This window comes from Oratosquilla oratoria, chromosome 12, assembly GCF_046742065.1.
Source record: "Oratosquilla oratoria isolate Oo_2021 chromosome 12, ASM4674206v1, whole genome shotgun sequence".
NCBI lineage: Eukaryota > Metazoa > Arthropoda > Malacostraca > Stomatopoda > Squillidae > Oratosquilla > Oratosquilla oratoria.
Window position 1 is genome coordinate 12,207,128 of NC_134788.1, and position 12,553 is coordinate 12,219,680.

At 39.2% G+C, this 12,553-nt stretch overlaps 1 protein-coding gene across 1 annotated transcript; it reads right to left on the reverse strand.

Annotated features, from left to right (window-relative positions):
- Positions 1–3,528: 3,528 nt before the first annotated feature.
- LOC143030195 (putative CENPB DNA-binding domain-containing protein 1) lies at positions 3,529–3,942 on the reverse strand. The gene has a single exon (XM_076193356.1). It carries the CDS (start codon positions 3,940–3,942, stop codon positions 3,529–3,531), a length of 414 nt encoding a protein of 137 aa, XP_076049471.1.
- Between the last annotated feature and the right edge of the window lie 8,611 nt (positions 3,943–12,553).

A 12,553-nucleotide genomic window follows, 5' to 3' on the forward strand; every position in this document is an offset into this window, starting at 1 on the left:
TCTTCACTCATTCTTTCCATGTGTACAAACCATCCTAATACTCTTTCATCAACCCTATCTCCCAACTCCCTTTCCACCCTTGTTCTCCTCCTCACCTCCTCATTTCTCACTCTATCCAGACTAGTAAACTCCATCATACTTCTCAGACACCTCATCTCAAACACATTCAAACTCCTATCTCTCTTCGTCTAATATATTCCATGTTTCTGCCCCATACAGTGCTGTTGGCACAATCACTCCTTCATACAGTCTCCTCTTAGCATCAATTCCCAAATGTCTATTCCTCATTACACTTTTTAATCCACCAAGGCATTTACTCGCTTCTCTCAATTTACATTCTACCTCCTCCTTCACTCCACCTTTTCCTGCCACATTTGCATCCAAGTATCTAAAACTATCCACTTCCTCCAGTCGCTCTCCCTTAATGCTCACTTCCAGTCTTCTGCCACTTTCACCCCTTGTACACATCATCACCTTACTTTTACCCACATTTATCTTCAGCTTTCTTCTTTCACACTCCCAAACTCTGTCACCAGCTTCCTCAATCCCTCCTCCAATCCTGCCACAAGAGCAGTGTCGTCCGCAAACAACAGCTGGGTCACCTCCCACTTTTCTCCATTTTCTTTAACCATCTTCAATCCCTGACCCACCACCCTTGCATTTACCTCTCGCAGCACCCCATCCATGTACAAGTTGAACAGCCAGGGCGACATAACACATCCCTGACGAAGTCCCACTTTTACCTGCCTCTACTCAAGATTAATAGACATAATACAAGAGAGAAATGGTTGGGCAGACTGTGCCTTTCTGGACCTACAAAAGGCATTTGATAAGGCACCACACAATAAACTAATAAGATAGAATCAATAGGTGGCATAAAAGGAAAGTTATTGGAATGGATGAGAGACTTCCTGACTGAGAGGAAAATGAGAGCTGTAATTAGAGATAAATTCTCAAATTGGGAAGATATGAAAAGTGGTGTCCCGCATGGATCAGTACTGGCCCTGATCATGTTTGCTATATACATAACTGACATGGATGAAGGAGTAGTGTTATATGAATTTCTTTGCAGACAATGCAAGAATCCCAAAGTAAAAACGGAGGAGGATTGCAACTCATTACAACAAGACTTGGACAAGATCTGGAAATGGACTCAAAAGTGGGAAGTGGAATTCAATATCAAGAAATGTAGTATAATGGAATTTGGAAAAAGTAAAAACAGAACACCGAGAGATTAAAATTGGTGAAGAAGAGGTCAAAAAAGCAAACTCGGAAAAAGACCTTGGAGGGATGATCAGCAAAGACATGACACCGGATAAGCATATTAATAGAATAGTCAGAGAAACCTACAATTTATTGAGGTCAATAAAAGTGGCATTTACCTATTTGGATGAGGAAATGATAAAAAAAAAAAAAATTAATTACACTAATAAGACCAAAACTCAAGTACGCAGCAACACAATGGACACCCAGTACCAAAAAAGGATATAAAAAACTGGCACCAACTCTTTCCAAAATGACATATGAACAAAGACTGTCCAAATTAGAATAACACTGAAGATATATTTGATTTCATCCTCTAAAAATTACTTTTCACCCCTGCATCATCCATAGGGAAGGGTTTATAAAATTAGCAGGTTCTGACATAAATAATCAATCTAGGCTCGATGGTTCTTTGTTATTTCTCAATCTAGTATTTTCTTTTACCCATTGTGTCATTGTATGTTCTATAGTCATGTCGAGTAAAACATTCCCCACTGTTCTCCACCATTCACCATCATCTCTTCCCAACATATTCCTTTGCAGTTAAAATCTCCCATAAGCACTGCATTATTTCCATCCTTCAGCATCTCATTTAATGAAAGTCTTGTATCATCTAACATTTCGGAATAATCTCTCTCTTTCCAAGACCCCATTTTTGGAGACACAATCATTGCAATTTTTTTCTTTCATGTAACTATCTACGACTCTTATTATGATTATTTCTACAGTGGAACCTCGCTATTCGTACACAATCCATTCCAGGAGGCTGTTTGAATGGCGATTTGTACGAATGGCGAATCATTTTTTCCCATAAGATATAATGTAAATTAGATTAATCCATTCCAGACCCACAGATGATTGCTTATTTAAACCTTTGTAATAATATTTTAAGCCTAAAATACATAAAAACTATGAAAAAACAATAAATATACAGTACTGTACATGAAATAAATAAAGATTCAACTGCACTTTACCTGGACTGAGGTGAGCTGATGGCATAAGTGGAAGGTGGAGAGGAGGAGGAGGGATGTTGATATTACTGTTTGGAAGGGGAGTCATCTTCCATATAAACATCAGGTAACATCCCTTCAGGTGTTTTCTCTCTTTGTGGTGTTCCTTCTTTTTTCTGTTCTTTTGCACTAGAAGAATCTTGGGATTCTTTCTTTAAAAACCTGTCCAATGCCTGCCTTCAACAATTTTTCAGTTTTTTTTTTATGGTCAATAACATTGTCATTGAACAAATTGATGCTTCTGTTGACCACAGCAGTGTTAGGATGCCATATTTCCACCACTCTGTGTTTTCTCTTTGATAACAGTTCCCTTATTACTTTCCACCTCTGAAGAAGAAAGTTCTTCAACCACTTCTTCTTGCTGCTCTCTGTGCAGTTCTTGGTTCTTCAGTTGTCAGCTCATTTCTGTGGTCTTCGATCAACTCCTCCACATCATGACTGTCTACATCCAAACACATGGACTTCCCCAGGGACACAATATCATCCACCACTACAGGCTCCATGTCAAAGCCTTCAAAGTCACTGGCTGCCACAGTCTTGCCACAGATTCTTCCAGGCAGAGTTCAATGTCCTGAAAGAAACTTTCCCCCAGACTTTGTCTATTATCCTCAAGCAATGAAGGATATTGAAATGGTTCTTCCAAAAGTCCCTGAGGGTTAGTTCTGTGTCAGAGGTCACTTCAAAGCACCTTTGAAAATGAGCTTTTGTGTAAAGCTTTTTGAAGTTTGAAATGATCTGCTGATCCATGGGCTGGATTAGAGGAGTGGTATTAGGGGGCAAAAACCTCACTTGGATGAAGCTGTATTCACCCACCAGATCTTCCTCCAAGCCTGGAGGGTGAGCAGGAGCAATGTCCAAAAAAAATTTCCGCTCTAAATATTTTTTTCACACGTGGGGCAAACACTTCATACATCCACTCGGTGAAGAACTACCTTGTTACCCAAGCCTTACTATTAGCCCTCCACATTACACTTAGTTTACTCTTTATAACATTATTTTTCTTGAACACTCTTGGGTTTTCTGAGTGGTAGACAAGCAAAGGTTTAATTTTGAGGTCCCCACTGGCATTAGCACGCAACAAGAGTGTAAGCCTGTCTTTCATAGGCTTGTGTCCTGTCAATGATTTCTCCTCTTTTGTGAGGCAGGTCCTCTTAGGCATCTTCTTCCAGAAGTGAGGAGTAAATCCCTCACTCTCAACAAAGTTTATAAATTCCCCAACAAACTTTTCAGCAGCATCTTTGTTTGCACTGGCAGCCTACCCATGCCTAACAACACTGTGAATGCCACTTCGCTTCTTAAATCGATCAAACCATCCCCTACTTGCTTTAAATTCATCACTTTGCACACTGGTTCCAGGGCTGTCTCGCTTAAGGTCATCATGCAACAGCTTTGCTTTTTCACAAATTATTGTTTCAGAAATGCTGTCACCAGGAAGTTGTTTTTCGTTAATCCAAACTAACAAAAGTTTTTCCACTTGTTCAATTACAGGTGACCTGTTCACAGCAAGAACAGTCACTCCTTTTGCCACATTAGCCTCTTTTATTATGTCTTCATTATTCAGGATAGACAATATGGTTGATTTTGCCATACCATACTGAGTTGCCAGGTCAGAGATACAAGTTCCACTTTCAAACTTCGCAATGAGTTCTTTTTTCAATTCAATTGTCATTCTCACTGCTTTCCTTTTAGGCTTGGTTGGATCACTAATCTTTTTTGGACCCATGGCTGCACTATTTTTAATAAGAATAACAAAAATTAGCAATAAAGTAGCACAAAGTTTCACGAAGCTTGCGTGGATGATGCATAGTGTACAGAAACTAACATGAGACTGAGCTGAAGCGACTGCGTGGCATGGCCAGTAACAAGGAGACATTGTCCAAATCGCAGGGCAAGCGAATGAATGACGAGTTGAATTTTACTTCAACAAGTTGGAGGAATAACAAGTTGTACGAGTAGAGAGGCAGACGAATGGTAGGGTTCCACTTTACCCTGTTCTCTCCATATGTGTGTTTGTTTTTGTGTGTGCAGATGAATCACAAAACTATCACATGAGCCAATAATATGCTGGTTACCAGTAAGGAAAAGTAAGCAAAATACCCAAATGCATTTATGTAATTCATATCTTCAGGGGATACAGAAGTGGCACAAAGTCATTTGTACCACATCTGTATCTCTCCTGAAGCTGTGAATAACACAAAAGTAATTGGAACTTTTGTATTTCTTTGTCCTCACTGGTAACTAGCATATACATATATAATATAGATATGTAATTCCAACAGTTGCCTCAGGGATTCAACCAAGCCCTAGCTGTTACTAGTGGCTCACTGCAAATATATATTTTTATGACTGTACATGTGCGTATGTATATATATATATGTATATATATATATATACACTCATATCTCGATTTAACGGACCTCACTTTAACGGATTTCGGATGCAACGAACAAAATCTGTAGCTTCCGGATCGTCCGGAGCGACCGGACGCGGTCCGCTGTTTCCGCAGTTGACCGCCAGATGACCTATGGTCGCTTTGTTTACAACTGTGCCGGAACACGTGGAGCAGTTTGGTCCGTGTTTTTCGACCTTTTTGGCCCTGTTTTGTGTGTTTGTGAAATAATTCAACAGTTTTTTTAACCATGGCACCTGTACATCCTGTAGAAAAGAGGAAAAGAGTCAATTTAACAGTATCACAGAAGCTTGAGTTGATTAAAAAGTTGGAAAGTGGCGTGTCGGTGAAGCAGGTGTGTGATGAATATCCACTCTGGGTCAAAATCTCGCGGGCAGCATTAGCTGCCAGACGTATGATGTTGCGTCATAATACTCGCATCATAAAAAATAGTCACCGCTTATATCGATCGTTCTCTCTTTCACCCGTGAATTTTGATAACCATAGAAAATGTGATGAAGACAGTTTAGAGAGTATGTCATTACGCAGGGGCAACTACAATAAATATAATCAAGACGCCGATATGGCAGCCTCGCGTATCCACTTGCTCCTCATGCCGCCTACGTAGGCGGCACCGTATGGAAGAGGATATGGAGTGAAGAAACAAACTGTGTCTGATATTCGTAAACAAAAGGAACAACTTCCTCAATATTCGCTAAAGTATTCGGTTGATGAAAATTTTGGACTTGGTATTATTGGGGTGAAAATTTTGGGCCAGATCCCAGGTATTTACACTAACAGATTGGATAGTGTGCTTAAGTAAAAGTACCGTACTGTATTCATTCCTCATTTTTTCGTAACGTAATCGTTGAAATACAGTAGTATCGGAAACTTCGGACAATCGGGTATATCGGACCGGTGTTCCCCCCTTTTAGTCCGTTAAATCGAGGCATGAGTGTATATATATACGTGTGTGTGTGTGTGTATACATCCTGTATACAGATAATAGAATGTGCAGTACAATGAATCAGGTGATGATGATGTAATGTACTACACAGCAAAGCAGAACATTTACAGCTCTATAGAAGTCACCTATTCAGCAGGTGCTTCTTCAGGAGACCTATCTTTGCTGAGAAGCTTATTTACACCATGATAGACAGTAGTTGTTCCCTAGACTGTCAAACCAAGCAGTCCCATCTCCCTGAGGAACACTATGGCTGGAACAGGGTTTTCCCACAAAACCTTCATAGTGTATTTTGTGTTGTTGGTATTCATGATTGTGTACAGTGTAGTCTTCCGTAACGTGTTGTCTAGTGTTGCATCCTGGACAATTATTTGCAATGCTGTCATCCAACCTGTTGTATTTACCTAGTTGTATTACATGGGAAGAGAGCTATGCTCGTAGTGACCTGTCTATGTATCTTTCAACATCAAGTTTTTTCTTAAAATTTGTATAGTATTTGCACACACTTTCTTTATCTAAGTTATTCCATATATCCAGCACTCTGTGTGGGAAGCTATTCTTTTTCCAATCTCTGCCATAGTTATCCTTTTTGAGTTTCTTCTCATGACCTCTTGTTTTTCCATTGTCATTTTTTAGTAAATCATTTCTGTCAAGGATTTCCATTCCTTTTATGGTTCTAGATATAGCCAGTAGATCACCTCTTTCTCTTCTCTGCTCTAGTGTTGTTAGTTCAAATTTCGATAATCTTTGTATGTTAAATTGGAAAGAGCTGGTGCCAACTTTGTTGTTGCTCTCTGTATTCTTTCTAGTTATATTATTTTTAGTACTGGGTGTCCATAGTGATGCTGCATATTCCACCTTTGGTCTAATCAATGTAACTAATATTTCTTTTAATAATTTCTTCATCCAAGTAGTCAAATACTACTTTCATTGACCTTAAAAGGTTGTAGGTTTCACTGACTATTTTGTTTATATGTTCATCCGGTGTCCTGTCCTTGCTGATTAATACTCCAGGGTCTCTTTCCTAGTGCACTTTTTTTTCTTTGCCAATTTTGTATTTTTTTTTAAATTCTGTTTTTGCTTTTTCCAAACTCCATTATGCTACACTTCTTGATATTGAAGTTCACTTCCCACTTTTGAGTCCATTTCCAGATTTTGTCCAGGTCTCATTGCAATGAATCATAGTCCTCCTCTGTTCACACTTTAATATTTTTGCGTCATCTGCGAAGAAATTCATATAACATTCAATCCCTTCATCCATGTTATTCATGTATATGGCAAACATGATTGGAGCCAGCACTGACCCTTGTGGAACACCACTTATCATTTCATCCCATTTTGAGTATTTGTCTCTGATTACTACTCTCATTTTTCTCCCAGTCAGGAAATCTTCCATCCATTCTAATAATTTACCTGCGATGCCACCTATTGATTCTAATTTTCTTATTGATTTCTTGTGTGGTACTTTATCAAATGCCTTTTGTAGGTCTAGATAGGCACAGTCTGCCCATCCATCCCCCTCATCTATTATATCTATTAGTCCTGAGTAGAAGCAGATTAGGATTGTTGTACATGATCTTCCTTGCCTAAATCCAAATTGGCTTGGGTTTGGTATAGATTTTTCTTCCAGGTGTTGAACCCATCTACTTTTGACAAATTTTTCACATATTTTAGCTACTGTGCTTGTTAGGGAGACTGGTCTGTAGTTAGTTGGATTTTCCTTTTTTCCTCCTGTACATATTGGTACTATGTTTGCATTTTTCCAGTCTTGTGATGCCTCACCTTCTTTGAGCAAGTATTTGATTATAGTGTTGTTGTTGTTGTTGTTGTTGTTGTCGTCGTTTCCTAGACTGTCTGTCCGAGCAGTCCCATCTCCCCAAGGAATGGGAATTATAGTGTGTATTTTATCTGTTAATTCCTCTACTCATTCCTTCAATATCCAATTTGCAATTCCATCCGGACCATGCAATTTTCTAACATCAAGGTTTTTTTTTATTTGGTCGCTGATTTCCTTCTTTGTTATAGTTATTTCCTTCATTGGGGGGATTTCTGTCTCTCTATTCCTTCTCTATTCCCTCACAGTGTTAAATTAGAGGGGCTGGATGATAGCACTGCAGTTTGGCCGGGTGGACTATGTCCTTTTGTTGGGAGAAAGAATTTTGAGGGATGGATATCATAGGGTCTAGCAACAAATTCTAGCAACACATTGCTACATACCAGATTTTGTTGTTGAAAATGTGTCTGTATTGATTTACTATCCTTAGTATGGGTTCTTGATTGGAAATCTGTGTGAGCATGGAATTCTGCAATATGGGCTTGTGTTTTTGGGAGTCTGTGATGTTACTGAGGGTTTTGCTAATGATGTAGAGGAGGGTTTTGTTGAAGATGCAATGGAATGCATTACTAAAGATGAGGTGGAGGGATTTGTTGATGATACAGTGTAACTTTACAAAATTGAGAACTTGTTCTGGACTGAACAACAGAGGCAGGAGTCTTATAGGAGTGGAGGGACGGGGATGGAAAACATAACATAAGAACATAAGAATGAAGGAGACTGCAAGAAACCATAAGGCCTACACTAGGCAGCTCCGTACCCATCACCATCTGTCATCCCCATCCATAAAGTTGTCTAATTGTTTCTTAAAACAACTGATAGTTTCAGCGCTTACTACGTGGTTACTAAGTTTATTCCATTCGTCGACCACCCTATTAGTAAGCCAATTCTTGCCTATTTCCTTTTTAAATCTATATTTGTCCAGTTTATAACCATTACTGCGAGTCCTGCCCTGTTGTTTTAATATGATGACCTTGTTTGCATCACCCTTGTTAAAGCCTTGATCCACTTGAACACCTCTATTAGATCACCTCACACTCTGTGTCTTTCCAGAGAGTATAAGTTAAGGTGACTAAGCCTCTCTTTGTAAGGCAAATTTCTGAGTCCATGTATCATATTGGTCATTCTTCTCTGTACTGAATCTAGTGAATTTATGTCCATTCTGTAGGACGGAGACCAAAACTGTATCGCATAGTCAAGGATGGGTCTAACTATCGCTAGATAGAGTTTAATAATTACCTCTGCACTTCTATTCGTTACCGTCCTAGCAATGAAACGTAATGCTCTGTTAGCTTTATTCCTGGTGCTAATGTACTGTTTCCTTGTTTTAAGGTCAGGACTCACTAGAACTCCCAAGTCTCTCTCGCACTCAGTTTTCTATAAAAGCGTGTTATCTAAGCTGTATCTATTTTCAGGGTTGTGTAGCCCTACATTTAACATGCTACACATAGAGATATTGAAGTTCATTTGCCATTTCACCGACCATGTGGACAATTTGGATACATGGAGAGAATGAGTGAATGAGGCAGAGGTAGGAGTTAACATGAGGAAATGACCAAGGATGAGATGGATGGATGGAGTAAAAGGGGTATTGGGAAAGAGGGGAATGTCTGTTGAGGAAGGACAGGAGAAGACAGAAGATTTGGGTGAATGGAAAATGGTTGTGTATGGATGATGCTGTAATGCATGAAAGGGAGTGGGTGGGGGATTTGGGGTGAGGGAGTGTGTATGAAAATAAATTTACATATCCTGAAGGGATTTCTAAGCCATCTTTTCCATTTCTGAATGAGGGGACAAAGAGGGGGAATCACCGTTTTAATGAGGCAGCCTTGCTGTGGATGTACTGTGTCTTGCGACACTGCTTCTGACCCAGGGCAGTGGGCGAGATACAGGGGTTACTGAGGAGCTAAGATAAGAGGGATGGAGGGTGACTGATTGGAGTGGAGTATGTGGGAATGGAATGGGTGGGAGTGGATTTTATGCCTTTGTTTTTTTGGCTACTTTCCTTGTAAAGGGGAAAAAGCCTTTGGTACAGTCATCCCTCATTATTCACGTTTTTTTTTTATCCGTGTTTTGACTATTTGTGGATTTCAATTGAAAAAAAAAAAAAAAAAAAATGACTGTCGACTGCGCACGCTGGGCCAAGCATCATTACTGACTATTGTGTGTGTATGATACTTTAGAATAAAAATATTAAATTCACCAGAGGTTTTATTACACATATCTTTAGTCTATTTCATTGCCTACGTATTTTAGTGGTTGAATATGATTGTGGAGTATGTGGTGATGGAATGGGTGGATTTTATGCCTTTGTTTTTTGGCTACCTTTCTTGTAAATGGGAAAAAGCCTTTGGTATATGTATATATGTGTTATCACACAATTGTCACAACCGTTAAGGTAGACACAGGCTTCCTGGAAGATGACTGAGTTTGTGTATGTAACGTCTGTCTTTAAATGACCTGTAGATTGAATATGTTAAAGCACTAATTCTCATATTATATATTATTTTCTTGCTATTTCCACATTTACTGGGATTGCACCTTTGATAGCAGTTCCTTCCTGATTACATCATGATTGTTGAGATTGTTATCCAATATTTTTTTTTATTAGACAAACAGGTATTTTACTTAATGTGACAAGAAGAAATATGGAAATTTCATCTACAATTTAATTTGTTATGTTATTCAGAAATAATAACATAGGTACACCACTTACCATATCTGAAAGGATGTGACTTGCATCACTTATTTGGGTCAGATGAGATGAACTGAATATACCTTCCTAGAATTTGTCATATTTAGATTCTGGTCTTGTGAGCCCAAACATGGAATGTTGTGGAATTATGTTAAAATATGACTGCTTTTGCAATCTGGGCTGTTTCATACTTCCAAATCTCATGACATGATGAAAAAGCCAGAGCAGAACTTTAATCATTCTGGCTGTGGTGGGGTGAGTATTGGATATTTTCAGTATATTTCTAATGTAAAGATAGAATGCAATATATGATAGCACCATATCTGTTAGTATTTCTATTTGATGTTACATTATGGTAAGTACAAATGGTCTGTTTAGGTACAAAGGGACTTGAATATCAAATGGTTTGTGTACACTCACAATCCTATTACAGTGTATTATGCAGTTTCAAAGAGTTAGATATTAATCTTATGATTACATATTTTCCAGGAGGAGGGTAACTATCACCATTCCTTTGGAAGAGCTATCCATAGAATCCATATGTGTCACGTAATGAAGAGGATCTGGTGTGACATCTATGACACAGTGATATCATGAATCATTGTAGATATCATATGATGACCCACAGTGGAGAGAAGCGTTTCCAGTGTGACCTGTGTGATTCTGCTTTCTCACAAAAGGGTGATCTTACAAAGCATATGAGGACCCACACAGGAGAGAAGCCTTTCAAATGTGACCTGTGTGATTCTGCTTTTTCACAAAAGGGTTCTCTCACAAGTCATATGAGGATTCACACAGGAGAGAAGCCTTTCCAATGTGACCTGTGCAATTCTACTTTTTCACAAAAGCATTCTCTCACACAGCATATGAGAACTCACACAGGAGAGAAGCTTTTCAAATGTGACCTGTGTGATTCTGCTTTCTCAAAAAAATCTTCTCTCACAAGTCATATGCGGACTCACACAGGAGAGAAGCCTTTCCAATGCAACCTGTGCAATTCTGTATACTCACGAAACCATTCTATTACAATACATATGAGGACCCACACAGGAGAGCATTTCCAGTGTGACCTGTGTGATTCTGCTTTCTTAGAAAATAATTCTCTAACAAGACATATAAGGACCCACACAGGAGAAAAGCCTTTCCAGTGTGACCTGTGTAATAATGCTTTTTCACAGAAGTATTCTCTCACAAACCATATAAGGACCCACACAGGAGAGAAGCCTTTCCAATGTGGCCTGTGTGATTCTGCTTTCTCACAAAAGTGATCTCGTAAGTCATATGAGGACCCACACAGGAGAAAAGCCTTTCCAGTGTGACCTGTGCAATTCTACTTTCTCGCTAAAGAATTCTCTAAACAAACCATATGAGGACCCACACAGGAGAGAAGTCTTTCCAATGTGACCTGTGTTATTCTGCTTTCTCAATAAAGAGTAGTCTCGTAAGGCATATGAGGACTCACACAGGAGAGAAGCCTTTCCGGTGTGACCTGTGCAATTCTACTTTCTCAGTAAAAATTTCCCTAACAAAGCATATGAGGACCCACACAAAAGAGAAGCCTTTCCAGTGTGACCTGTGCAATTCTGCTTTCTCAGTGAAGGGTAGTTTCACAAAGCATACGAGGACCCATACATGAGAGAAGCCTTTCTAATGTGACCTGTGCAATGCAGCTTACTCAAGAAAGGATTATCTCACAAAGCAAATGAGGAGCCACATAGGAGAGGTTTTCTAGTGTGACCCCTGCAACTCTGCTTTTTCACAAAAGAGTTCTCCCACACAGCATATGAAGACTCCCACTCGAGAGAAGCTTTTCCAGTGTGATCTCTTTGATTCTAGTTTTTCACATAAGACTTCTCTCACAAGATATATGAGGATGGACATTGGAGAGAAGCCATTCATGTATGATTTGTATGATGAAAAGATCACACTCTTCCAATGGTTTGAATTAAGCCAGCAGAAATGCAGTTACACAAGCGATGCCTACACACTTAGAGCCCAGCATGGCATTCCCTTTGTTTTACCTGTATAGAGGGATTAGGGAGAAATGTCAATGTAATTGTACTGGGAGACCTTCATACTAGGGTAGGAAATGAACCAATAGACAGAGTGATTGGGAATTATGTAGTTCCAGGGAAAATTTGTAGTGGAGAGTAGATGATGGAGATGTGTCTAGAGAGTTGATGATAGCAAATACAGTGTCTAGGAAGAAAGTCAACCATAACTACACATGGGAGAGGTTGGTGAATGGAAGGGTGGTAGATAGAGCGTTAATGGTCTATATAATGGTAACCAAGAGTATAGTAGGAAGAGTTAAGGATGTACATGTTCTAAGGGGAGAGAGTGGGGGAATATCAGATCACTTTTTGGTGGAAGGTAAGTTCAGAGTGGAGATAGGTGG